The sequence below is a fragment of the Ascaphus truei genome, chromosome 5, assembly GCF_040206685.1.
Source record: "Ascaphus truei isolate aAscTru1 chromosome 5, aAscTru1.hap1, whole genome shotgun sequence".
NCBI classification, from domain to species: Eukaryota; Metazoa; Chordata; class Amphibia; order Anura; family Ascaphidae; genus Ascaphus; species Ascaphus truei.
In genome coordinates, this window is record NC_134487.1 from 15,308,498 (window position 1) to 15,334,016 (window position 25,519).

Below are 25,519 nucleotides of genomic sequence, written 5' to 3' on the forward strand. Positions count from 1 at the left end.
CAGAAGTCACATTATCGACAGCGCTCGTAAGTTTCTTGTAAGGTGGATGTTTTTGGTCACTTTTTGCACCCACCATAGTCTTTTAGTGTCTGATTTGCAAATCGCACTGTAGATGCAAACCCAAAACTGAGGAGTCCAGAAGGATAACAGTAGCTGTCCATGACTTGGTTTTCTAATTCTGCACTTCCTTCCACCTGGATTTACTGTACAGGTTATATACAACACAGCAGAAATATCCATGTTCAAACTGGGTAGGAAGCCCACAAAAATATCACGCACATAATGTGCTTATTTGCATATCATTACCAGAACCCCCTTCTGCAGCCTAACCACTGCATGCCAGAACAGTGACACAGGTTTACAGACCAGGAAATGTATTCATAGGTTTGTCTTCCCTGGTGTATAAAAAGTGAAACTTTATACAAAGTTGTACAAAGATTACATTTATGGTCATTATCAATATTTTTAGTTGTAAGTTTAAATGAAGTTGAGTGCAATCACTCATTCTAAACCGTTCTCCAAGACCAAGGAAGTCACTGTCCGCTTTACCGGAGAAAGGAAAGATGTTAGGTCAGGGGAACCCAACTCCAGTCGTCAAGTCCTCCCAACAGGTCAGATTTTCAGGATAACCCTGCTTCAGCACAGGCGGCTCAAATCAGAGGCTGTCTTCGACTGAGCCTCTAAGCCACTTGTACTATCCTTAAAACCTGACCTGTTGGGGGGGCTTGAGGTTGGCCACACGTGTTGGATCAGGGGTGCGCAAACTTTCTGCGCTGTGACCCCCCTGCCTGCTCTCCCCCAGTGTCACGCCCCCTTACCTTTAATCCAGTGTCAAATGACGTCACGTGACCCCATGGCGCCATTTGACACCATGTTGCCATAGAGACGTGTCTCCCAAAGCCAGCTGAATTTAGGGGAGTTACAGAGGCCTCACGCTGAGGAGCGTGGGGCTTCTGTAACCACCGCACCCTCCCCCCCCCCCCCAAAAAAAATCTCGCGCCCCCTAGTTTGACAAATGAAATTTAGCTCCCTTGGTAAGAGTGAAATCCTAGCCCTATTTTTGTCTTCATGAAGATGTCCCTCACATACACAAAGTCATATCGTCATACTCACTACTGTTTTGTTCTGCAGCTTACATTGTCTTCTTGGAAGCACCCTTTAGTTACCCTTCCAATCCAGGTTGAGGGACCAGCGGGTCCCCTTTAACATATGCTGGCTTTACAAAGCCAAAAAGGTTGGTTCCCCAAATTAGTAAATAACCAAAGATAATGTGATCAAAAAGATAGAAGGTTCAAATGCCAGGGACTTGTCACATTTATAATGGGAACCGTTATGGCTTGTGGGGTTTATTAAACCAGCAGCGTAGTCGTTCGAGTAATTTACAGGTTTGATTTTAGTTCTCAAAATAAAATAATGGTAGCAATATGTTTAAGACGTTTAATCCAAGTGACTGAAGCCATGAAAAAAAAAAAATGACGTTTTCATCTGAAGTGGGGACTTTGGAGAAACATTTTTTATTGTGTATTCCTTCCGGTAATAATGTAAGCAGATTTATGCACACTCCCTGCTAGGCAGATACACACACCAAGGAAAGGGGGATGGCGGCATTTATCATGGGAGAAGATAAGGGAAATAAAGCAACTCAGTGTCTAATATTTACACTTTTCAAGACCACTCTTAGAAAAGCAAAATTAAAAATACTTTTTTTAAAAATGGTATTTATCAATATTTAATCCATTGAGAACATTGAACTGTTATTAGTTCACTTTTGTCATATTTAGGGCTGCACCTTCAACACCAAAACCTCAATTTCTTAGAAAAAAAATAGTATAGCTGCTTCACAAGTCTTTAGGTTGGGACTTATTTTGAGAAACAGCAGTAGCTCTGTGTATTCCAGTTTTAGAAAAACACATTTCAATGACACCTTCCACTTAGGGGTAATGACTCATGTTTTGCCCCTTGGCAGAGGCTTACAGAGGAGCTCCAGACCATGGAAAACGGCTACCATGATAACCCGACCTTAGAGGTGATGGAGACCTCTCCGGAGATGCAGGAGAAAAAGGGCGGCCTGAATGGAGAGCTGGGTGACAGCTGGATTGTCCCATTGGACCACCTGATCAGAGAAGACATGGAAGAAGAAGAGGACACCCATTTATAAATAAAAGTGAAGAGTAATAAGACTGTCTGTGGAATCCAGCAGTGCAATACGTTTGAAACGGCTGGTCAAGCAAATAAGCAGTGCCTGGTCTAACCCATACAACAAACTGCCCTGCATTCAAACATCTCCCCATCGACCCTTGAGGTTTACCGTCTACACTATCCCAGTACATCCCGTTCAATGGTATATGAACATGTGTCCCGAGAATTGCCAACCTGTAATTGGGAACGATATCCGTGATCCTGCCTTCAGACCAGACAGGCCATGAAACGTGACGCCTCTGAAGCAGAATTGTAAAGCGCTTGGGAAATTAAAGGTGCTTTATACATATAACGTATTATGTGCACGGCTTAGCAATGCATTCCATGTTCGGGCTCGGCCATGCAGAAGTGAAGGGGGTTAGGCAGCCTGCCACTGATATAAGGAGAGTCTGTGCCACTGTGAAGGTAAAGACGGCAAAAAGCCACAACAAAAGTAATCAAGTGGTTACACATTTCCGTGTTTGCATTCAGCCAGCACAATACAGGTGTCCATATAACTCTGTTAGAAACTCTATTTTGTCGTGTTTATTCCTTATGGTTCACATTGGGGGTCATTCATTCATTAAACTGCGGTAGTGCTGATCCGGGGCATTGTCGCACTGAAACCGCCATTGAAGTCAATGGGAGTTTCCATGCGATAGGGCCCAGATCGGCACCACCACAGTTCAATGAATAACCCTCAATGTGAATACTGGTTCTGCCTAGTTAGAGATTCTGCTTGACCCAGAAAGTTAACATTTCGGAAGTGAATGCCCATTTTCAAATTCCTACTGACCATTTGCAACATATCTAGATGGACTTACTGTAACTGGTCTGTTTCCAAAAGGGAATTAAAGGGGTGAATGAAATGTATATATGTATGCATAGCACTATAAGCAGAAAGCTTCACTCTTAGACATGTGACATGCGTGTACAGTACACTTTCCTGCACATTTTTGACCACTATAATGTAAAGCGAAAGCGCCTTTGCTTTGTATGACTATAATATGAGCTGGGAACGTGTTGCATAGAAGGGTGGATCATATTAACATTCCATTACTGAACTCCTCGAAGGGGCAGCAGTACATTTCCACCCCGTGCGTTACAATCCTCCCAGCCACAGTGGGGCCAAAGGTGAGACAGGGATCCAAAATGTTTCACTGGGACATGAACTAGAACGTGGTTATAACGCATACTTTTTAATGGCACTGTTTGTGTGTCATGGGGCGACTCCATGTACAACGCCTCCCAACTCTTGAACACTAGGTCAATTCCACGGATAACGTCAACAACATCTTACAATAATCTGTGACCGGGCCGGGGTGGCCTAAAGGAGGTGCAGTAGGCATTTGCATGGGCTCTAACTCAAACACCTGATGAACCGCTTCCGTGTGCGCGAGAAGAGTTGTTCTATGCAAATGAACAGTGGAAAAATATTCTCCGACATGGGGACGCCGCTTCACGGCAAGTAGTAATATCATTTAGCCAATGAATCAAAAACACCCCCTGGTCCAATACCTTTGTCTGATTTAAGTTTGTTATATTTGTCGAGCATTTACTAGGTCGATGCAATATAAAAACCCATACATTTCATCCGATGGTTTAAAGGACAATAGAAACGGGGTTTAATAGTAGGAGAAACACAAAAGCTGATGTACCATTATTATATGTGCATTAAAGTTACTCTCCCTTTCAAGGGGGAAACCCCTCCTAGGACCAAAGTGAGCCAGTGCCATGTTTAACGGTTTCATTTGGCACCTACAAGTATTGTACAATACACAAAGTTTGATGTTAAGAGTTCCATGAACAAAGTCTTGTGGGGGGGTGGGAGGTTACACATTCATAGTTACATTATTTTATAATAAAGGTCTCTCCTTACCTCTGCTAAAAACATGGACAGGGTTTGAAAGAAAACGGTTCAAACTGCTCGACTATTTCTCCTTGTAAATACAAAATGTTTCCTGTGTCTGTGTGTCCTGCATGGAGATTGAGAAATCGAATTAACCCCATCTGTGCCTCGGCAACCTCAAAACAGCAGGAGAGGGGGTGATACAAAGGTGCGTACGGTCAGGAGGATAACCCCTTCTGTGCTGGAGCAGGCTGGAGGACGGATGGGAAAACACGCTTTTCGAAGTGGCCTTCCCCCCCCCCCCCCGAATGTTATTCTCACGCAGGTGTTTTTTGTTTAATACAGGTCGGCATTTGAGGACAGTAGTTGTTGTATAAAGTAGTTCTAATATTATCCACAAAAAGTGCCATTAGAAAGCCTTGCAGAGCTGGGCTCTCCATTCGCCTCTTTCGTCAACGCTTTTTCTATTAGAAATGTACCGAACTATGATTTGTTACATGCTGTTGTCTATTATGGATGTATTAGTGACCTCAGTCAGAAGAGGACAAACTGTGCATGTCCGGCAGGAGAATGACCAGGCTTATACACAGTGCTGCCCTAGCTTTAGCCTGCTGCACCGGGCAGCGTAGGTGAAGTGTACTCCAGTGTTCTCCTCCTGCTCATTACCAACGGGTGTCCTTAAAAGAGTTGCATGTATTGATGGTTCCTGATTTCCGTTCCCTAGGCTTAGCGGTATAAAGATGCAGCTCCATCTGGGGGCATGTTTAAGGCGTTAAAATCTAGGTAATTTAAACCATTTTATGTTACAAAATTCATACCCCTGTATTTTAAAATATATATTTTTTACTCTATTTTGTAAATATGGTAAACTGAGAATGGGTCTGGTTTGCTTTCCTTACAGGACTCCCTACTGTGTGCTGAACAGGAGTTTGTTACCTTATCTTTATTGGCTATAAGACGAGGACAGGGTGGTCTGGAGTAAACCCTTGATTGACAAGCAGACCCCTCCCTCCCACTCCGCCTTTTCTCAGGCCCACACTGAAAGTTCCTAAATTCCAAAGAAATCAAAACAAAGAAAACAAAGACACACGCACAGTTGGTCTTTGTATGTGGCACAACTACAGCTGTTTCATGAACATAGTGCGTGCTCATTACCAGGCTTGGGATGCCCGCGCATGGCGTGCTCATTGCCAGGCTTGGGATGCCCTCGCATGGCGTGCTCATTACCAGGCTTGGGATGCCCGCGCATGGCGTGCTCATTGCCAGGCTTGGGATGCCCTCGCATGGCGTGCTCATTACCAGGCTTGGGATGCCCTTGCATGGCGTGCTCATTACCAGGCATGGGATGCCCGCGCATGGCGTGCTCATTACCAGGCTTGGGATGCCCTCGCATGGCGTGCTCATTACCAGGCTTGGGATGCCCGCGCATGGCGTGCTCATTACCAGGCATGGGATGCCCGCGCATGGCGTGCTCATTACCAGGCTTGGGATGCCCTCGCATGGCGTGCTCATTACCAGGCTTGGGATGCCCGCGCATGGCGTGCTCATTACCAGGCTTGGGATGCCCTCGCATGGCGTGCTCATTACCAGGCTTGGGATGCCCTCGCATGGCGGGCTCATTACCAGGCTTGTTGTGCCCTCGCATGCCGTGCTCATTACCAGGCTTGGTGTGCCCTCGCATGGCGGGCTCATTACCAGGCTTGGGATGCCCTCGCATGGTGTGCTCATTACCAGGCTTAGGATGCCCGCGCATGGCGTGCTCATTACCAGCCTTGGGATGCCCACACATGGCATGCTCATTACCAGGCTTGGGATCCCCGCGCATGGCGTGCTCATTAGCAGGCTTGGGATGCCCTCGCATGGCGTGCTCATTACCAGGCTTGGGATGCCCTCGCATGGCGTGCTCATTACCAGGCTTGGGATGCCCACGCATGGCGTGCTCATTACCAGGCTTGGGATGCCCTCGCATGGCGTGCTCATTACCAGGCTTGGGATGCCCACACATGGCATGCTCATTACCAGGCTTGGGATCCCCGCGCATGGCGTGCCCATTACCAGGCTTGGGATGCCCTCGCATGGCGTGCTCATTACCAGGCATGGGATGCCCTCGCATGGCGTGCTCATTACCAGGCTTGGGATGCCCTCGCATGGCGTGCTCATTACCAGGCATGGGATGCCCTCGCATGGCGTGCTCATTACCAGGCTTGGGATGCCCTCGCATGGCGTGCTCATTACCAGGCATGGGATGCCCTCGCATGGCGTGCTCATTACCAGGCTTGGGATGCCCTCGCATGGCGTGCTCATTACCAGGCTTGGGATGCCCGCGCATGGCGTGCTCATTACCAGGCTTGGGATGCCCTCGCGGGCTTGAATTCTTCAGTATAAAGACTGATTTTTGAGTCGCTGAAGCAGGCCTGTGAGAGACATGAGAACAGACTCATGGTTTCTCCCCTCACCAGAAGGGTTATTTTTCAGTCTGTTCTGCAGTTGTTAGACTTCAGTGAAACCCCTACCCCACTATTGTTTCAGTCCCTCCTTCCTTTCCTAGGGTTAGATCGGACTCCACCTTTGTTTCTGAGTAGTTAGCAAAGGCTGTGATAACTTTAAACATACAAATCTGCAATCTGTGGTTAATTTCAAATTTCCCCCAAAATACTTTGCCTAAATACGCTTAAAAACTAGAAAAGTACTAAAGAATTGTTCAATCAAGCATGGACAAGGGAACAAAATAGGATGTGACAAGTAAAATGCTTTTCACTGAAGGTTTTCAGTGGGAAGCCTTATGAAAATATACCTCCATTGTTACCAAAAAGTCTTCATTAACATCACTGACATCTTTATTTTTTTTTATAAAGATCTGGGAAGAATTAGATAGATAAGATGCAAAGCGCGGCATCTGCTCCACAAGTCATGATATCCTAGGGTAGAGGTGGCCAACTCCAGTCCTCAAGGGCCATCAACAAGTCAGGTTAAGGGGGTCAATCAGTGACTCAAAGACTGAGACACTGAGGCCCTTTTGCTGAAGCACGGATATCCTTAAAACCGGACCTGTTGGTGGCCCTTGAGAACACGAGTTGGGCAGTCTACGTCTTTCACTGCCACGCTAGTATGCCAAAGTAACAACGTGGGGGCCTCAGCGATCACAGCCAGAGATGCGCCTGTATATATCAGTAATGGGAGAGACATCCCTCCCAGTCTGTTCTGATTACAGCTGCAGGGCCTCTGGACAGTCATTGAGATGAGCACGAGGTTCCCGAGATTTACCATTGTGTGCCAACGTTTCTGGCCCCCTTTGGGAAACCAATATGGCTGCCACCCGAGCCCGACTCCCACAGGCCAATACAAAGCCACCATGTCAGCAGAGCATGATATTGCAGTTTGCTACTGGAAGACCCCAGCACCAATCATTCATTTTACCACCACATCAGAAAGGTTTTTATATATCTCAGGAACTGGGTGGGTCTCCAGGGAAAATTACAGCGCAGTTCCAATTCTGTAACACAAAATAAATAAAAACGCTAAACCGGGGATACTGCTGCTTTAACCTTCACAGTGCCCAGATGACATACCTGCCACGCCAGAGGCTCTTATGACCCACCACGTACATGATCAGGGCTTGCTTGCTTGCTTTCTAAGGCTGGGGCCATGGTACTGCAGACCTGGGCGAACAGACTGCCTTAAGGCAGTGTTCGCCTCCATGCGGCGTGCGGGCGCATCCGCACGGAAGCAGGAGGGGGCGCGCGTTGCGCAAGAAATCAGTTCAAACTGATTTCTTGGCGCGACAGACCAGTCACGTGAGCGGTTCGCCCAATGAGAACGAAGCAGCTCCGAGACGTCACAAGGAACGACCCCCCCACAGCCCGTCCACCATGGCCAGGGAAAGCACCCGCTTTCCCTCAGCCTCCGCGTGCGAGAAGGTACCATAGCCCCAGCCTAAGGGGTGATCAGGCTGACCGCTCTGATTGAAACAAAAGTTGAGTCTCCTCCTCTTCCGATTTCTGGCATCGGCACTCCTGGTCATGGTCATGTAATCGCCCAGGAGACACCCAGAGGTCCAGTAAAACTCTGCTTGACCGCCAGCACTGTAAAAGGTATAACATGTCCTACTATAGACAGTCCAATGGGTGGCCAACTCGGGTCCTCCAAGGCCACCAACAGGTTTTCAGGATATCACTGCTTCAGCACAGGTGGCTCAGTTGAAGACAGGAGTTGTCCAGCCCTGCAGTGAAAATGTTCTGTGGTTCTTTAAAAAAGGTTTAACATAAAAACACAAGGGTCAAACAATGAGGGGAAACGTTCTAACAATGGGTATGAAATAATTGGTCAACAAAAATGAAACCAGCATTAAGGGTGGCATTAACCCCTTGGCTCCACAATGAGTTGTTCTGTCTGGAAGTGAAAGGGTTAAAAAAAAAAAAAACAACCGTACGCATTTTTTTTAAAAATAGGCTATTGGTGCCAAGCAAGAGTTGATAGCAGCTGTGTGAGATGATTGCACTAAAGACATTTGATTTATCTCTACAGATTACCTCTGAAACTAGTGGGGGTAACCCCTTTAAAAAGGGAACAATTCAGAAGGGCAATAACACTTCTGTTCAGATTATTATTATTCTTGCTGCATTTTCAGATTGTATAAAGAAAGGTTGTTGGATTTTTCAGGAATATGTACTGTGACTGACCTATGTTACAGGAACAGGTGTCTGTTACACACTGGAACTGACCGAGACGTGGAATGTCATATATACTAGGTGATCGTTTCCTACAAAATTATATTTTGAAAACACTAAGCTGAAAATAAACCTTTTTTTTTTGTCTACACGTTGTTTCCTCCTTGTGGTTTAAAACTGTTAATGAATCGCCTCCACTACTGTAAAATGCACGTTTAATTAATGACCAATTATTAAGTCTTGACCTAGATTATTGTTTTTATGCAGGAGCTTGCTACCCATTTCATGCTTTTGGAGACTGACAATAAAACGCACACCTGCCATTTGCTGGCCTGGGAGACGCACAGGACCTTTGGCAATGCTACTAGACAGAGATGGCTCCTGCCGTTTCAGGAAGCGGACTACAGCTTGAGAAATAATATGCTAATTAGCGCATGGCAAAAGGTACCCATCAGGCAGCAATGGGGATAAAGCAGAACCCCACCCTCTCCCCCTCTTAAAAACAGAGTCGTAGCATTACCACGTCCTGAAGGTGTGCACTTCTAGCTTTTTTTTTTACACAGATGACAAGTTTTATAGCTCTGCAAATTTATATGCTTCTTAAATGTTTAATAGACAGTTGGCAAGCTCTGTGTCAAAGAAAAAGTTTGGAAATGCAAAGTAAAATCCCCCCACCAAGACAGGTCAAGTATTCAGGATATCCCAGCTTCAGCACAGGTGGCTCAGTGTAAGACTGAGTCTCTGATTGAGCCACCTGTGCCAAGACAGGGACCTGACCTGTTTGGGAGGGGGGGGAGAGGGGGCTTGAGGTAGGCGTTGTGCACCCCAGCCCTACAGAATACTTCTAGATAACAAATGCCGTCCATACAATTATTGTAGACACAAAGGCCAAAGTGTGGGATGGAAAGTGAGAATCAGGGGGCAGAAAGCCTTTGCCAGACTTCAAAACAAAATACATTCGACTTAATTTCCTCTATTTTGCATCCAGCTTCCCAGTTATTGTCCTCTGAGAGCCGTACAGTATAATGGGTCGCGGAACAGGTCACCCAGAATTACCAGACGTCGTCGCTTGCAATTTATTGTGCGATTGCATAGAGACCTGTGAGGAGGTCGAGCGCTAGCGGTGGACGCTGCGCTGGGAGAACTCCAAGAAGCCTCACAATGCCCCATTTCCTGATTCCCAGCAACAAAATACACTTCTGCACAGACGCAGTATTGTGTTTCCCAATCAGAATATCCCAAAACATGATTATTTATATCTAAAAACCCTGGAAATCGTATGTTTATCCAATGCTTTGCATATCCTTTTCTCAGCGTTTAACCATCACGATGCACACTACATGTGGAAATCTCTGTAGACTGACATGTATACAGATTTACTATGCAAGCAATTTTCCTACTCGTTTAGGTGTCACATTCCATAGCTACAAATTAACAAGGCAATCCAAGGGGGCGGATTTCTTGTTACCAATTTCTATATATAGGGTTGAAGCAGGCGGTCTTCCGAGTTGAATACCGCTAATTTCGGCTCCGGGGACCCCTTGCTTCCGGAGATACCTGTGAATTAGGTGCCGGTAGCCGCTCTCTCCGGCTACCAGGATTCGTAATAAGTCCGCTGTTCCCGCGCTGCGGGCCAATAGGAAGCCATGATATCATCGGTGCGGCTTCCATGCGGGAGCTTCAAACCCGAAAGCCCTGCTTGCTGGGCCGGGGCAGCTTCGGAGGAGAGTATCTCTGGAAGTAGGGGGTCCCCTGAGCTGAAATTAAAGGGGTCAGCTCCAGAGACGCCCTGCTTCAATTCAATATTACAAGAGGGGGAAAAAAAACCTTTAAAATAATTTGCCGTCTACGATTGCTTTTTTTAAAAGCTAAGACCTGTAAAATAAACGGCTTTGCCACAGATAATTAATACTCACAAGATGATGCCACTACCTCACTCACACTGGTACCTCAAATCATACATTTATAAGGCAAAAAACTCAGCACTCCTGGGGAAGCCATTGTTTTAGGAAATTCGACGCATGGATTTGGAAGCAGTCACAAAACAAACCCTGGAGAAATTCTGAAAATTATGTACATTTTTTATTTGTCACATCTGAAGTCGGAACAAGCTGGGGGAGGAAACATATGGGTCACCGAATTTATTTTCAACATACAAATACCAAGCAGTCCAATATAATGGTGACAAATAATGTACACATTTGCCACATCTGGTCAATTACAGCGCTCGACAGAATGGTATGACGAAAGGTGTTTTAACAGAGAACAGTTTTATACACCCCCCTTAGTAACGGGCGAGGGGGGCGGGGGTGGGGGGGTCACATAGCAGGACAAGGGGCTACATGAGCCTCTCTGGCACAGGGCATTTTTCAACAATCACATCTCATTTGTATGGGGTTTAACATTTTTTTTTTAATCATTTCCCAGAGATGAATTCGCACAGACGATGTCACAATGATGTCACATTTCATGCCCTTTAATAACGGTTTAAGGAAAGTAACCTTGAAAAGCTGAATTCGATGTATGATGAAAACATCCTGAAAATCTAGAACGAAAGTACACAGAAAGACATCTGGGCACACTGTCATTTTTATATGTTTACAGCAAAATGGGAAACGGCAACATGACAGGAACAGTGTTTCCCATAATGAGTGTCCGGGGATAATAAAGCCACACACACTGCTCATTTGCATGTCATTACCCAGAATCCCTGGAACGGCAGGTGTGTGGACCTGTCAGGACACGTGAATTTGCTCACAAGTGGTGTTTTTATTTGCAGGATACAAGTAGCGAGACCTCTCCCTGAAAATAAACATTCCTACGATGTCAAAACACAGATGAGACCATTCATTAAACTGCGATAGTGCCGATCAGTACATTATTGTATGGAAACTCTCCATGCCTTCACCGAGTTTCCGTGCGACCGTGCTATTGCAGTTTAATGAAAACCTACTTGGGCATCTCTTGGCCCCACTACCAATGCTTCTTAAGCAGTCACAGACAAAAGTCTGCTGGGCCTGAAGCCAAGCTGGGACTCATACATTATTTTATTTTTTAAAGAGAATTAACTATTTCTCAAAACCTTTTGATGACTGTGGCCCTATTCATAGAATTCCTTCATTCCCCAGCAGTGGAAGAGTCGTCTCTGGTATTTTTGCGGCCGGATGGAATACAGAGGCCCACATTGCAGTCACGCGCTGCTAACAAACAATATTAAAAAATACATTAAAAAAAAAAAAAGCTGTTGGGAGATTTTGTCATTTTTCTAGGATGTTTCCAACACCCAGTCGTCTAAATATTATGGACCGGGAATTACTAAAAGGTGCTGGTTCTGCGGAAAATTGCTTTTAGCAATTTTCAGTTTGTTCTCAATTCAATATACTTAACCCAGTGGTTCTCAGCTCTGCCTCCCCCCCCCACCCCCAAAAGGTCAGGTTTTCAGAATATCCCTGCTGCAGCACAGACTGCTCAATCAGTGTCTCAGTCTTTGACAGAGCCACTGATTGAGCCATCTGTGCTGAAGCAGGGATATCCTGAAAACTTGTCCTTTGGGGGGCTTGAGGACTGGAGTGGAGAACTTCTGACTTAACCCATTTGCTGCCAGTAAGGCTGCAACACGTGAACTGAAGGGGTTAATGCATACACAGTATGAGAAAATCTAATCATTAGAATAGGGGTGGCTTTAGCTGTTCCTGGCTTTGCATGCCATACAATCAATTATGCAGGCGAATGAACCACCATTACGTCAGCAAAATGGTTCTGACAAACCGGTTTGTTCTTGCTATGCTGCCATAACATGGAGTACACATTAGTGCAAGCAAACAACTGAGTAATGGAAGGGGTTGCACTCATTGAATCTAGCAACCCCTGTGCTCTCAGTGAAGAAGGAGCGGCTAAGTGAGTAAAGACACTGACTGGCACCGAGTCAGTCAATTCCCGGTGTCGGCTCCTTGTGACCTTGGGCAAGTCACGTTATCTCCCTGTGCCTCAGGCACCAAAAACAGATTGTAAGCTCCACGGGGCAGGGACCTGTGCCTGCAAAATGTCTCTGTAAAGCGCTCACAAGTGGTGTTTTTATTTGCATATAACTCGCAGCGCTATACAAGAAAAAGTTTAAAAAAAAAAAAAAATATGATGGCTTCTGTATCTCCGCCTCCATTTAAAGCTGCAGTTCAAGCAATATCCTACGTGGTTTTTTTTTTTTTTTAAATAAATCAGAAACCATTTCCAAAGTGACAGCCCCTTCTGACAGGCTCTAGCTCTTGAGCCATGCACTCTCTCTAGCAGTGCACCAATTGTACCTAGTAACTGCCCAGTCACATGATATTGCTGGACTACATTGCCCACAATGCTGTGCAAGAATTGAATTAAATAACCCTGAGCAAGCTATTGATTACAGGAGAACGGATCGATCTGCAACTTAGCTAATCACTTGTCAGTGTGCAGTGTGTATTGATGCACATATTGAATGAGATTTTTTTTTTTTAAATTTATACAGCAGCTTGAACTGCAGCTTTAAGGACTCCATTGTTTGTATACAGTAGGGCGTCGCTCATATGGCGGGTTCCGTTCCAGGGTGCCACTAAAACATAGCATTTGCTATGTCCACCGGCGATTTTCCGTGCTTCCTACCCTTTCTGCGCATGCGCAGACTTGGACGTCCCCCTTCTGCGCATGCGCAGACTCTGCCGTCCCCCTTCAGCGCATGCGCGGACATGGCAGCCCCCTTCTCGGTACGGCCGTATTGGCGGATCGCATAGCATTTTATGCAGTCTAGTTATTCTGCAGATGGTGGTTATTAAACGAGTTATTTATTTTCTGTTTGTGCTTCTGTACAGACCTTTGCAGACCAGGTCATTAGGCAGTATCTAAGTAGCCATATTAGGCTTGCAGAAAAGTGGTGTGGTTGCATGCCGAGAGATGTATTAATGGACCATCATGAGAAGTGTTGTACTCAAGGTTTCTAAAACCTTTTCCAATGTGCATCTGAAGTACACACTTGTGAAGCATCTCACACTCACATCAAATGAAGAACATTTTGTTCATTATAGTCAAGGTTACTGTACATTTTCCACCCACCTGAAGCAAACCCATGATAGGAAAGATAACAGCCTCTGAGGAGCACATAATGCATATTGCGCCTCACACCACTAAAATGACCTTTCTGTACTAGAAAACGCAGCAAAACGTCTATTGCAAGAACAGTCTCAAACACTGCTACTAGCTGGCAATGGGAACGGTTGAAACACACTCACTGCTTGCTCCTAACGTTTTAACATCTTCCTATCCCCCATCAGGGGAAGAGTGACCGAATACTGCAAAAGGTTGTCAAAGTGGTAGGAAAACTCTCTCTACAAGGTAGTCTGCTGCTTTAGTACTCCTACTGGTTATCATAATAATTGGATAGAGTGTAGATTTGATTGGATTGGATAATGAATATACATAGATGCTGTATATTTTATTTTCGATAAGCGTGCCCCTGTCTATGCAATTGTAAGGCATTTCCCAGCAAGTGATATCTAAATCAGTCCTCAGAACACGGTGTCCCACAATGAATGGTTTGTACCCCGTGTCAGCTTCCCTGTCCCATAACTTCCTTGTTGCCTGTGTTGTCTTGCAGGGTAAAACTGCAGTTGAGAAGACAAAGTCTGACAATGAGATGTTTAATGGCTACAAATAAAGGTAATAACATCATAGACTAGGCACCTTTAATAACCACTATACCATTAGTAACCGCTTTAACACCAGCGGATCCCTCAACACGCACTTCATATCGAACGTTTCATTCCTGATCACGCCTTGTTATTTTTGTGTCTATTCAATGAATGCAGGTTTGAAATGGAGGTACAGTACTATTAAGGTCTGTATTAGTACAATATGGTGTTACTGAAACATCTAGTGCACTGGCAACACTGTTGAATGTTCATACTGTATAGTCCCCTGGAAAGTGCAGTACCATCCCCCCCAAAATATTAACTTTTTATCGAACTGCGTCATATGAAGCTAGTGGTCAATTCTAAATACTCTTTCCCACCCCCACGTCTCAAAATTTAATGACTTAACAATTGTTTTACATCAGGGAGACGCTATAAGTTGAACCCCCGCCCCCCAGAATTCCCTGCACATCTCACCCTCTTGTTTGTTGACTCTTCCTCCCAAAGAGCAGTGACCTCAAAAGGAAATTCGGTGTGACCTGATTCTTCTCTGCCATGTTTTATCCCAAGCAGCAGGGATTCTCAGAGGCCGTTTCCTCCTCTTAGAAGTGTACTTTAGGAGGGGGCTGTAGGATGGCAGGCGATGGCCTTTCATAAAAGTTGTTTTCTTCTATTATTGGTAATGAGGACCAAACAATCCATTTACTAAGAATCTATATCCAATCTCCCAGGCTTCTTAAAGGCTGCTTTGGGGACCAATATATTGATCATGTACATTTCATAACTGCATGTCTGATTCCGTGTGTCTAACCGCGCGTGTATATAACTCTGTTAAAGTGAGTAAATGCAGTGTCATCTTTCACCATCCACCTAAAAAGGCCAGTTATTTAAAAAACACATATATTGTGTATAACTCGTGTTGATCCAATCAAATGGAAGCACGCAACCATAAAGGCATCTTATTTGGAAAGGATGGTCACAACAGAAGTGTGAGAAATTTCTTGCCAATGTGGTGTCCTTCATTTCAAGCTATGAATAGAATAGGTGATAAGGTTAGTGACGGGAATTTGTGGTACAGGCCACAATAATGATAAATAGTACATTACTATTACTTTATGACTACTAGTGTGGTTAAGTGTATATTCAAATATGTATTACTTAATGTCTATATTTTGCTCTACATAACAACTGTGGCATTTTGGCTGGTGACTGACAAAGTGTCTCTTCCAGCCCTTGAGAGATGTAACTGTGCCCTCTAGTTAGCTTAGATTACCTACAACTGGTGCAGATAAGGAACTATTCCAGGGCAGAGGCCAAGAAAATACTTTACTTTCAAATATACATCAGTCCTCTTGTCCATCCATCACAGTTAAGTCGAGCACCAACACAGCACGTGTACATTGCCAGTAGTTCTGCTAACAAGCATTTAGAACCGCAGCTCAAAATACGCTACAACGACAGTGGAGTTCTGTTTATACCTCTAATTAAATTCAATGTAAAGGCTGCCAAAAACTCATTAAAAAAAAAAAAAAAATGTATATTTATATTTCACATTATTTATACAGAAAATACAGTAGCTGTACAGGTGGTTACTCAAAATTGTCCAGGTCCACACTTCCTTCTTTTAAAGTCTTCTGAGCAACCGATTCCTTGTTACTCAACTTTCATATGTTACTGTAACATACAGCAGCACCCCTAATAAAGGAAAATGTGTCTGGCGGATTATATATATATGTATCAAAGAGAAAGGGGCTAATCGTTGTCACAGCTAGTTCCAAGAAATGAAGGCCACCCAGCCACCCCATGAGAATAAGGGGGTGGGAGCTTTATGAAAAGGGTAGGAAAACACAGTTCTTAATATTTACTATTAAAATTCAAAAAAATAAAAAGCTAAGCAGGCCAGTTTGCACCCTTTGATCTTGCCAATAGCAAAAAAAAAAAAAAAATGAACGCTTCATCAGCCTAACTCTATGGACAGGGGTATCCACCATATAAGCCGGGCATAAAGTCTTCTCTATTGTACGCTTATTGCATTCCATCACGCCAGCTTCAGTGCCAGTTTAAAGAAAATCAAAAGAAAAAGCCAATTATCAGTGTTGAGTATTTGTTCTTCTTCCAGTCCTGAGTCTCCCCCCCCTTACAGCGTGATTAGGTCTACCAGATTGCCTTTGGGAGGAGTCATGCTGTCCGGAAAGAAGTTGACCAGAGTGTCAAACAGCTGGGTCCTCTGAGCGTAGGTGTGGTCAACATTCGAAAAACCTGGTGATGGGTGAAAAATCACAAGTAGAAGACCTTGAGTATTTACTTTTACAACACAATGGTGTACCACTACTATACAGATGTGCCACCATGAACCTTGAACTGGAAAGATTCTAATCTGATTTGGCACATGATAGTGGGAGGTCAAATACCTTTCTCAAGGTCACAAGGAGTTGGTGTGTTTTTAGAGACAAGTCTCACATTATGTGAGCCCATGTCCTTAGTAACAGTTTTTCCCCTTCTGTTTGGTAAAAGTGTTCAGAAGATTGCACCTACGTAGTAGCAATGCTGACATTTTAACCCCAACTCTCCCCCACCTCTCCATTTTTTACAGGAGGGTCTTCCAGAGCAGACCCGTGCTATTTTCACCCCTGGGGACTAGGTGTGGTTTAATACACTTACCCAGCGGGGTGAAGTCTGTGCTGGATTTGAAGAGGGCGGAAGGAAGAAGTTGAAACTGTGAATAAAAATAAAATAAAAAATTAAGTGCAAGAAGCATGATCTTGTTTGCACTAAAGTAGACAACCCCTCATACCAGAAGACTACATGCCCAGGCAACATAGCACCTTGCAGTCTTCTCAAAGACAATACAGAACATGTTGAAATCGGTGTAACAATCTGGTATAAAACACAATAGGCAAATCATGAGTGTAATAAAATCTATAGAGAGGATGATTTTGAAACAGACAGATGACAAAAAGCTATATATATATATATATATATATATATATATATATATATATATATATATATATATATATATATATATATATATATATATATATATATATACATATATATATACATACACACATTCTATGGTAAAGACTGAAATTAACTATTTTAATTTAACTCGTCTTACCACCACTTTTGTTGGCCATTCCAATAAACTTATTTGTACAGACGCAGCAAGCCGTGGTTTTGGCGCCGGGAGGGAAACCGCAGCACCGCAGCTGCCCGGTGGATTATTGCTGCGGGGGTCTAATCGGGAAGCTGGGGTACCTCAGCAGCGCCATCTCCGGAGCCGCGGCTTTAAGCTTTTTTTCAGCCACGGCACCGGAGACATTAAGTCCAGCTACATCTGTATATTTAGTGCATCATTAAATGCAAAACAGGGAAGGCATAAGTCCTAATAAGAGTCGGCACTGATATTGATGCCTATACATCCTATTAAAATAAAGCAGATACAAACAAACAGACAGCGGATAATACAAAAACCTGCACAGGGATGACACCTTAGTAAGAATCCCCAACAGTCATAGGTTTAGCTAGTCTTCAATGGCTCACCTTGCCAGCGGGCGTTATTGCAGTGGTTATACAGTGCCCTCCTTACCTCTTTAGCTTCTTCAGGGTCCGAGTGATCCACAGTGACAAACAAATCGTTCTGTAAGTACTTCAGCGCACTAAGTGGCTCTATCTGGGCCCGCTCTTCAAACCTGTAAGAATGCAAAACTTGTATTAGGGGACAAGCATTTAAAAAGGGGTCATGCGGACTTAAACCTGAGGGAAAAGGTGACGATCATGACCCCTTAAAATGCAGCAAGATAACATTATTGCACCTAATATACATGAAAGGTAACAAGTGTTGACATAAACCTAAATGCTGCAACGGCTCCTGCTCGCATTGGTATCTTTCATTACACGTGGGCCTAAGAAATCCAATAATGAAGACGGCGGCTTTAACAGTAACCCACTTATTCCCGAAGTCAACTTCTTTAAAAATCACATGGTCAGCCTTATGGAAGCCGAATGGTACATCCCGAGGACAAAATCAGGAACCCAAGCTCCGTGAAGCACGCTCTCATTTTATCCATGAACGCGTGCTAGAATGGACAGTATATGGGGTGCTAATGACTATTTTAGTCTGGAATAAATGACCATTGATGCATTTGATCACTTTTAATCCTGTTGGAGATACTCCGTCAAGGAGAACAGATTTAAGAGGAGAATTAAGATTTTGTGAGGATCACAACACTTTGTTCTGCAATATAAACGCTAGGGGGGATAAAAACCACAGAACAATCATGTTTGCGTGGTCTTACAAACAGCGAAACTGAGACTGTTAGTGAGAAACCTCAAAACTCTCATACTTGTAGCTGCACAAATTCAAGACGGTTAATGCCTACCATAGGACGAAAAGGCTGCACGTTACTACGCGGCATTAATGCTACTACACAAGGTGAACCGAATGGGAAATTATTTACAGTAGAGCTACTGCTCACAAATATTTGCCCCATAAGTGGACAGTATAAACACAATGTGTTCATTCAACACTTATTCTAAATAGCCTGAATCCATCAACATTAGCCTTCAAGAGTGTAGAAGAATGAAAAGACGTACCACACTTAATGCAAAAAGCCTATGTTATGGTCCTATTTGGGAACTTTCCCAAGGCAGGATGTGCGAACACACTGGTGCTACACTATATCCCACAAGCCAATGATTTCACTCAAGGATTAATGATATCTGGAAAATGTCTATTGATTGAATTGAGAATTGTTGTTGAACGAGCAGAGCCTCCAGTCTGGGCAAGTCCTCAGGACGTTATGCTTCATTAGTTCAGCATTCTTATTTGGAGTGTGTTTGTATTTGGTTCAAACCCAAGTTAAAGCAGCGATCCCACCCAAGTCCTCTGGAGCTGAACCGCACAATTTTCAGCTGCAGGGACCGCCCTGGTTTTCAAGATACTTGTAGTTTCAGGTAGCAGTACACCTGCTGGTTATTTAAACATGGCGGCCGCGGTCGTCCGATAGGAAGCAGCAACGTCATCAGCCGTAGCTTCCTATTGGCCTTCGGTTTGGTGGCTCATTGGAATTTTGAGAAGACCGACACCTACAACTGTTCGTATGTTGAAAACAGAGGGCCCTCGGAGCCCAAAATCATGTAGTACATTGCTATGACAATTGTCATGAAGGAATTTATAAGCAATTTACAAACAAAAGATCTTGAATGGCACCGGTTTGTGAGATAGGGAATACAAAGGAGGATCCAGTTGAACTTGGTGAAACTTGGCTGGCAAACCAGTCCTCGCCAGCTGTTCGGTTTTTGTATTTCCATGCATGTGTTTATGATGCAAAGCAGCTCTGTGACACTGTTATTTGCATAATAAAATAAAACATTTACACTTAAGTATATACCCCGATATTGAAACTGGAGCTGTAGTGAACACCTCTAGAGACAAAAACTAGTCTTGAAACTGCTGGCACCGCTGCCCGATGGCCATAAGAAGTGCCATATGTCATTGTCAAACCAGGGCTGCCAGAGCAACCATTCTGTGCGTTATAACCATAGGGCAGGGGTGGCCAACTCCAGTCCTCAAGCCCCCCACAACAGGTCAGGTTTTCAGGATATCCCTGCTTCAGCACCGGTGGCTCAATCAGAGGCTCAGTCTGTGAGACTCAGTCAAAGACTGAGCCACTGATTGAGCCACCTGTGCTGAAGCAGGGACTGTTTGAGCCGCCTGTGCTGAAGCAAGGCTATCCTGAAAATCTGACCTCATGGGGCGGCTTGAGGACTGGAGTTGAGTACCCGTGCCGTAGGAGGAAGAGCACTGGGAAAAACATTACACACAAACCACAAGGGTGACCAAGCAAGGATCTGGGCTGACCGTTCTAACTGGAAGGATCTGGGAGAGGCTGGATATGCGCAGACTGATACCAGCCCGGCTATAAATTGCCGGAAGCACACTGGGCGAAGAATTTTCCCTTCAAAAGATTAAACACAGATTTAACGATTAACGTTGGTATCAAAATTCTGGGATGGAGTAAAGCAAAGACTCCATGGTTTACGCCAACAGTATCGGTTACAAGAGTTCATTTAGGTCCGTGAAATTCATCTGTTCTACTAGGCTGAAAAGTGCCATGGAACCAAAATCATCTGCAATAGCACATACCGGAGAAACCCCCAAAATCCAACAGGAAACCTCAAGAACGTACTTCATACAAAATGCACATGGGTGAAAAGAAGGGTGAGGGAACTCTTACTGTTTGCTTCTTGGAAGGGATCTGCGTTATATACTCCATGCAACCCCATGGGAGGCTGAAGCACCGACTAGGGTAAAACAATCCCTGCAAATCACAAGCGTCTATAGCAAGTCAGCGGGCATCAAGGTTACTCAACAAAAGAAACGGGTGCACGTTTTTAAAAACCGATGGTTTGCGATGCTTTGTGGCGCAGGGTGATGAAGGCCCCTCTGGTGATAAAGCTCGCCCCATTCGCTTTTTTAGGTTTACCTTGCCGTATAGTGAAGCACTTGGAGCTCAGGAGTGCCAACTTTTAAAACATCATATCTCTTTGAAGGGTACAAAACGATTAACATTACAGGACTCCGAATGGCGAGCTCTCCCCCGCTAATCACACTTTCAAAAGTTCCCTCAAAACCGACCTCCCAGCACCCACATGACAAGCCTACTCTTAATACCAGGCTGAGAGGCCCTGTACCCACATTTCATTAATGAACCACAACCTGTCTGGCATTTAATAGCTACAGCACCACCCCATCCTGTGTTACATCTTTCCTTCTGTTTGGTCTCTTTTTGAACCTTAAATGTTTTATTTTTTCCCTTTTGTAACTGTGAAGCGCTTTGAGTCCCATTGGGAGAAAAGCGCTATTAAATAGTTAATAATAATAATATTTATCCCTGTGTCATGACCCTTCCATTTTATTTTGTCCTTGTTGCTCCCCATCCCCATATTGTACGGCTCTGTGCAATACATCAGAACCATATAATTAAGAGACAATAATAATGAATATTAGGAAGATAAAACCAATTGAAATAAAAACTGCTTTTATTACAACCTACTATTTGTACTACTATTACAAAATAGTGATCCTCCTGGGAGAAGATGAAACCCCAGCAGAACTGGCTGCACACTATATCAGCACCTGTCACAAGCTGAGATACGCCCACTAACACCCACATCCCTGTGTACACCCAATGTACTGTGTAATCATTATACCTTGCCCATGTTATTCATATACTGTGTAATCATTATACCCAACCCCGTTATTCATGTACTGTGTAATCATTGTACCCTACCCCCTGTTACCCATGTACTGTGTAATCATTATATCTTACCCCCTGTTACCCATGTACTGTGTAATCATTATACCCTACCCCCGTTATACATGTACTGTGTAATCATTATACCCTACCCCGTTATTCATGTACTGTGTAATCATTATACCCTACCCCCGTTATACATGTACTGTGTAATCATTATACCCTACCCCGTTATTCATGTACTGTGTAATCATTATACCCTACCCCCGTTATACATGTACTGTGTAATCATTATACCCTGCCCCCAGTTATTCATGTACTGTGTAATCATTATACCCTGCCCCCAGCTATTCATGTTCTGTGTAATCATTATACCCTACCCCGTTATTCATGTTCTGTGTAATCATTATACCCAACCCCGTTATTCATGTTCTGTGTAATCATTATACCCTACCCCCGTTATACATGTACTGTGTAATCATTATACCCTACCCCGTTATACATGTACTGTGTAATCATTATACCCTACCCCCTGTTATTCATGTACTGTGTAATCATTATACCCTACCCCCGTTATAAATGTACTGTGTAATCATTATACCCTAACCCCTGTTATTCATGTACTGTGTAATCATTATACCCTACCCCTGTTATACATGTACTGTGTAACCATTATACCCCACCCCTATTATTCATGCATTGGCAATACTGAAATGTTCTGTCGTCATACCAACAAAGATGATTTGATTACAACCACAAGGTGGCGCTTGGAACCAGGTACAGCAGGCCTGCCCAACTCGTGAAGTGAGAAGGGCCGAACTGCTCCAAGGAAAAAAAAAATTTGGGCCGCACGGGTTAAAATCATCATCATCATCCATCATCCATCATCTCTCCTCTAGCACCTCTCATCATCATCCTCATCTCTCCCCCAGAACCCCTCACTATCAACTTTTACGATACTCCCCATCTATCTCTCATACCCCCATCTCTCCCCCTCACCCACACAATACCCCCCTCCACATCAAACACACAATACCCCTCCACATCCCCCCAGCCCATTCCATGTCAGCAGCCCCCCCCCCCCCACAAGTCAGCATCCCCCCCATGTCTCTCTTCCCTCAATATAACACTCTCTCCCCTCCCCTCAATATAACACTCTCTCCCCCTCCCCTCAATATGACACTCTCTCCCCCTCCCCTCAATATGACACTCTCTCCCCCTCCCCTCAATATGACACTCTCTCCCCCTCCCCTCAATATGACACTCTCTCCCTCCCCTCAATATGACACTCTCCCCCTCCCCTCAATATGACTCTCCCCCTCCCCTCAATATGACACACACTCCCCCTCCCCTCAATATGACACACTATCCCCCTCCCCTCAATATGACACTCTTCCCCCTCCCCTCAATATGACACACTCCCCCTCCCCTCAATATGACACTCCCCCTCCCCTCAATATGACACACTCCCCCTCCCCTCAATATGACACACTCTCCTTCTCCCCTCAATATGACTCTCCCCCTCCCCTCAATATGACACACTCTCCCTCTCCCCTCAATATGACTCTCCCCCTCCCCTCAATGACACACTCTCCCCTCCTCTCAATATGACTCTGCCCCTCCCCTCAATATGACACTCTCCCCCTCCCCTCAATATGACACTCTCTCCCCCTCCCCTCAATATGACTCTCCCCCTCCCCTCAATATGACACACTCTCCACCTCTCCTCAATATGACACACTCTCCCCCTCCCCTCAATATGACACTCTCCCCCTCCCCTCAATATGACACACTCCCCCTCCCCTCAATATGACACACTCCCCCTCCCCTCAATATGACACACTCCCCCTCCCCTCAATATGACACTCTCCCCCTCCCCTCAATATGACACACTCTCCCCCTCCCCTCAATATGACACACTCTCCCCCTCCCCTCAATATGACACACTCTCCCCCTGCCCTCAATATGACACTCTCCCCCTCCCCTCAATATGACACACTCTCCCCCTCCCCTCAATATGACACACTCTCCCCCTCCCCTCAATATGACACACTCTCCCCCTCCCCTCAATATGACACTCCCCCTCCCCTCAATATGACACACTCCCCCTCCCCTCAATATGACACACTCTCCTTCTCCCCTCAATATGACTCTCCCCCTCCCCTCAATATGACACACTCTCCCTCTCCCCTTAATATGACTCTCCCCCTCCCCTCAATGACACACTCTCCCCTCCTCTCAATATGACTCTGCCCCTCCCCTCAATATGACACTCTCCCCCTCCCCTCAATATGACACTCTCTCCCCCTCCCCTCAATATGACTCTCCCCCTCCCCTCAATATGACACACTCTCCACCTCTCCTCAATATGACACACTCTCCCCCTCCCCTCAATATGACACTCTCCCCCTCCCCTCAATATGACACACTCCCCCTCCCCTCAATATGACACACTCCCCCTCCCCTCAATATGACACACTCCCCCTCCCCTCAATATGACACTCTCCCCCTCCCCTCAATATGACACACTCTCCCCCTCCCCTCAATATGACACACTCTCCCCCTCCCCTCAATATGACACACTCTCCCCCTGCCCTCAATATGACACTCTCCCCCTCCCCTCAATATGACACACTCTCCCCCTCCCCTCAATATGACACACTCTCCCCCTCCCCTCAATATGACACACTCTCCCCCTCCCCTCAATATGACACTCTCTCTCCCTCCCCTCAATGACACTCTCCCCCCCTCCCTCACATGTCAGCAGCCCACCCCCTCCCTCACATGTCAGCAGCCCACCCCCTCCCTCACATGTCAGCAGCCCACCCCCTCCCTCACATGTCAGCAGCCCACCCCCTCCCTCACATGTCAGCAGCCCACCCCCCCACCACTGCACCAGCCCGTTTTTCACACACCCACCACACACACACACACACACACACACACATCCTCTGTCCCCGGTACTAAGCCCCGCCCCCGGCATCCTGCTATTGAAAAAAAATACTCACGGCTGCCGCATCCTCCTCATGCTGCCCCCGCGCACCTCAAAACCCGGGGGCGGGGAGGGAGTGGAGGGGGAGGGGGGGAGTGGAGGGGGGAGTGGAGGGGGGGGATGAATCGCCGCCATTTTTTCTAAACGTTTTTTTTTTTTTTAATTTATTTAATTAATTAACTGGCGCCCGGCCGGAGTCATCGCGGGCCGCACAGAGGCCAGGCGGGCCGCATGCGGCCCGTATGTTGTGCAGGCCTGAGGTACAGTAACCAACACCATTAGCAAGAGGAGACATCCCTAAAACTGTTTCAACAAGAGTATACTGTAGGTGCCAAAGCTCATTGTTAACACATTGTTATCTATCTTGGCTTTCAGGCTCTCTTACTGTACCTGTGTTTTCTAATCAGGTATTTGCAGTGTCTCAACAAATACTCCTTAGAAGGTCGACACAGCTTTAACGACCAGAAGTCATCCAACCTCATCTTTGGAGAACACGACTTCCCTGGGTTTCCACCAAACAGATAATGAATCTGCAATAAAGAGATTTGTGCTAATAACAACATGACAAACACCGATATATGTGCATTGGGTTATGGTATGATAACAGCTTATAGAATGCAGTGTAAAAGCGAATCAGTGTAGATTACTCTTACAGACTTCCACAACACATCTGACAAATGGGACACACACACACACACACACACACACGGTACAAAACTTCACCTCTCTGCACATTGCAATCCCCTTCATTTACACTGAAAATAGTTGTTGATTTGAGCAATTTAAACTATTTTAGTTTGCTTCTTCGACTGTTCTTTTAAATCTCTCATTAATACCAGAGTGTGCATGCCATTGATAAACCTGTTTACACTGCACTGGTGCAAAACACTCAACAAAAACAGAGGTTCTGGAAAACC

At 45.2% G+C, this 25,519-nt stretch overlaps 2 protein-coding genes across 4 annotated transcripts in view; one reads left to right on the plus strand and one right to left on the minus strand.

Moving 5' to 3' along the window:
- PODXL (podocalyxin like) overlaps nucleotides 1-8,843 on the plus strand; it is a 94,259-nt gene extending 85,416 nt beyond the window's left edge. Inside the window, exon 8 of one of the 2 annotated variants that reach the window (XM_075599370.1) lies at nucleotides 1,977-8,843. In XM_075599370.1, coding sequence (XP_075455485.1) covers nucleotides 1,977-2,024 — 48 coding nt within the window. In that variant the 3' untranslated portion in view covers nucleotides 2,025-8,843. Of the gene's footprint in view, nucleotides 1-1,966 lie in introns of both variants that reach the window. The other variant, XM_075599369.1, reaches the window with a different exon arrangement.
- A 4,357-nt stretch (nucleotides 8,844-13,200) lies between these two features.
- Nucleotides 13,201-25,519, minus strand: part of MKLN1 (muskelin 1) — a 100,022-nt gene continuing 87,703 nt past the window's right edge. For both annotated transcript variants that reach the window (XM_075599372.1, XM_075599371.1), the window contains exons 15-18: nucleotides 24,993-25,132; nucleotides 17,941-18,043; nucleotides 17,010-17,064; nucleotides 13,201-16,607 (exon numbers count right to left, since the gene is read on the minus strand). In XM_075599372.1, the coding sequence (XP_075455487.1) occupies nucleotides 16,486-16,607; nucleotides 17,010-17,064; nucleotides 17,941-18,043; nucleotides 24,993-25,132 (420 nt within the window). In that variant the 3' untranslated portion in view covers nucleotides 13,201-16,485. The remainder of the gene's footprint in view (nucleotides 16,608-17,009; nucleotides 17,065-17,940; nucleotides 18,044-24,992; nucleotides 25,133-25,519) is intronic.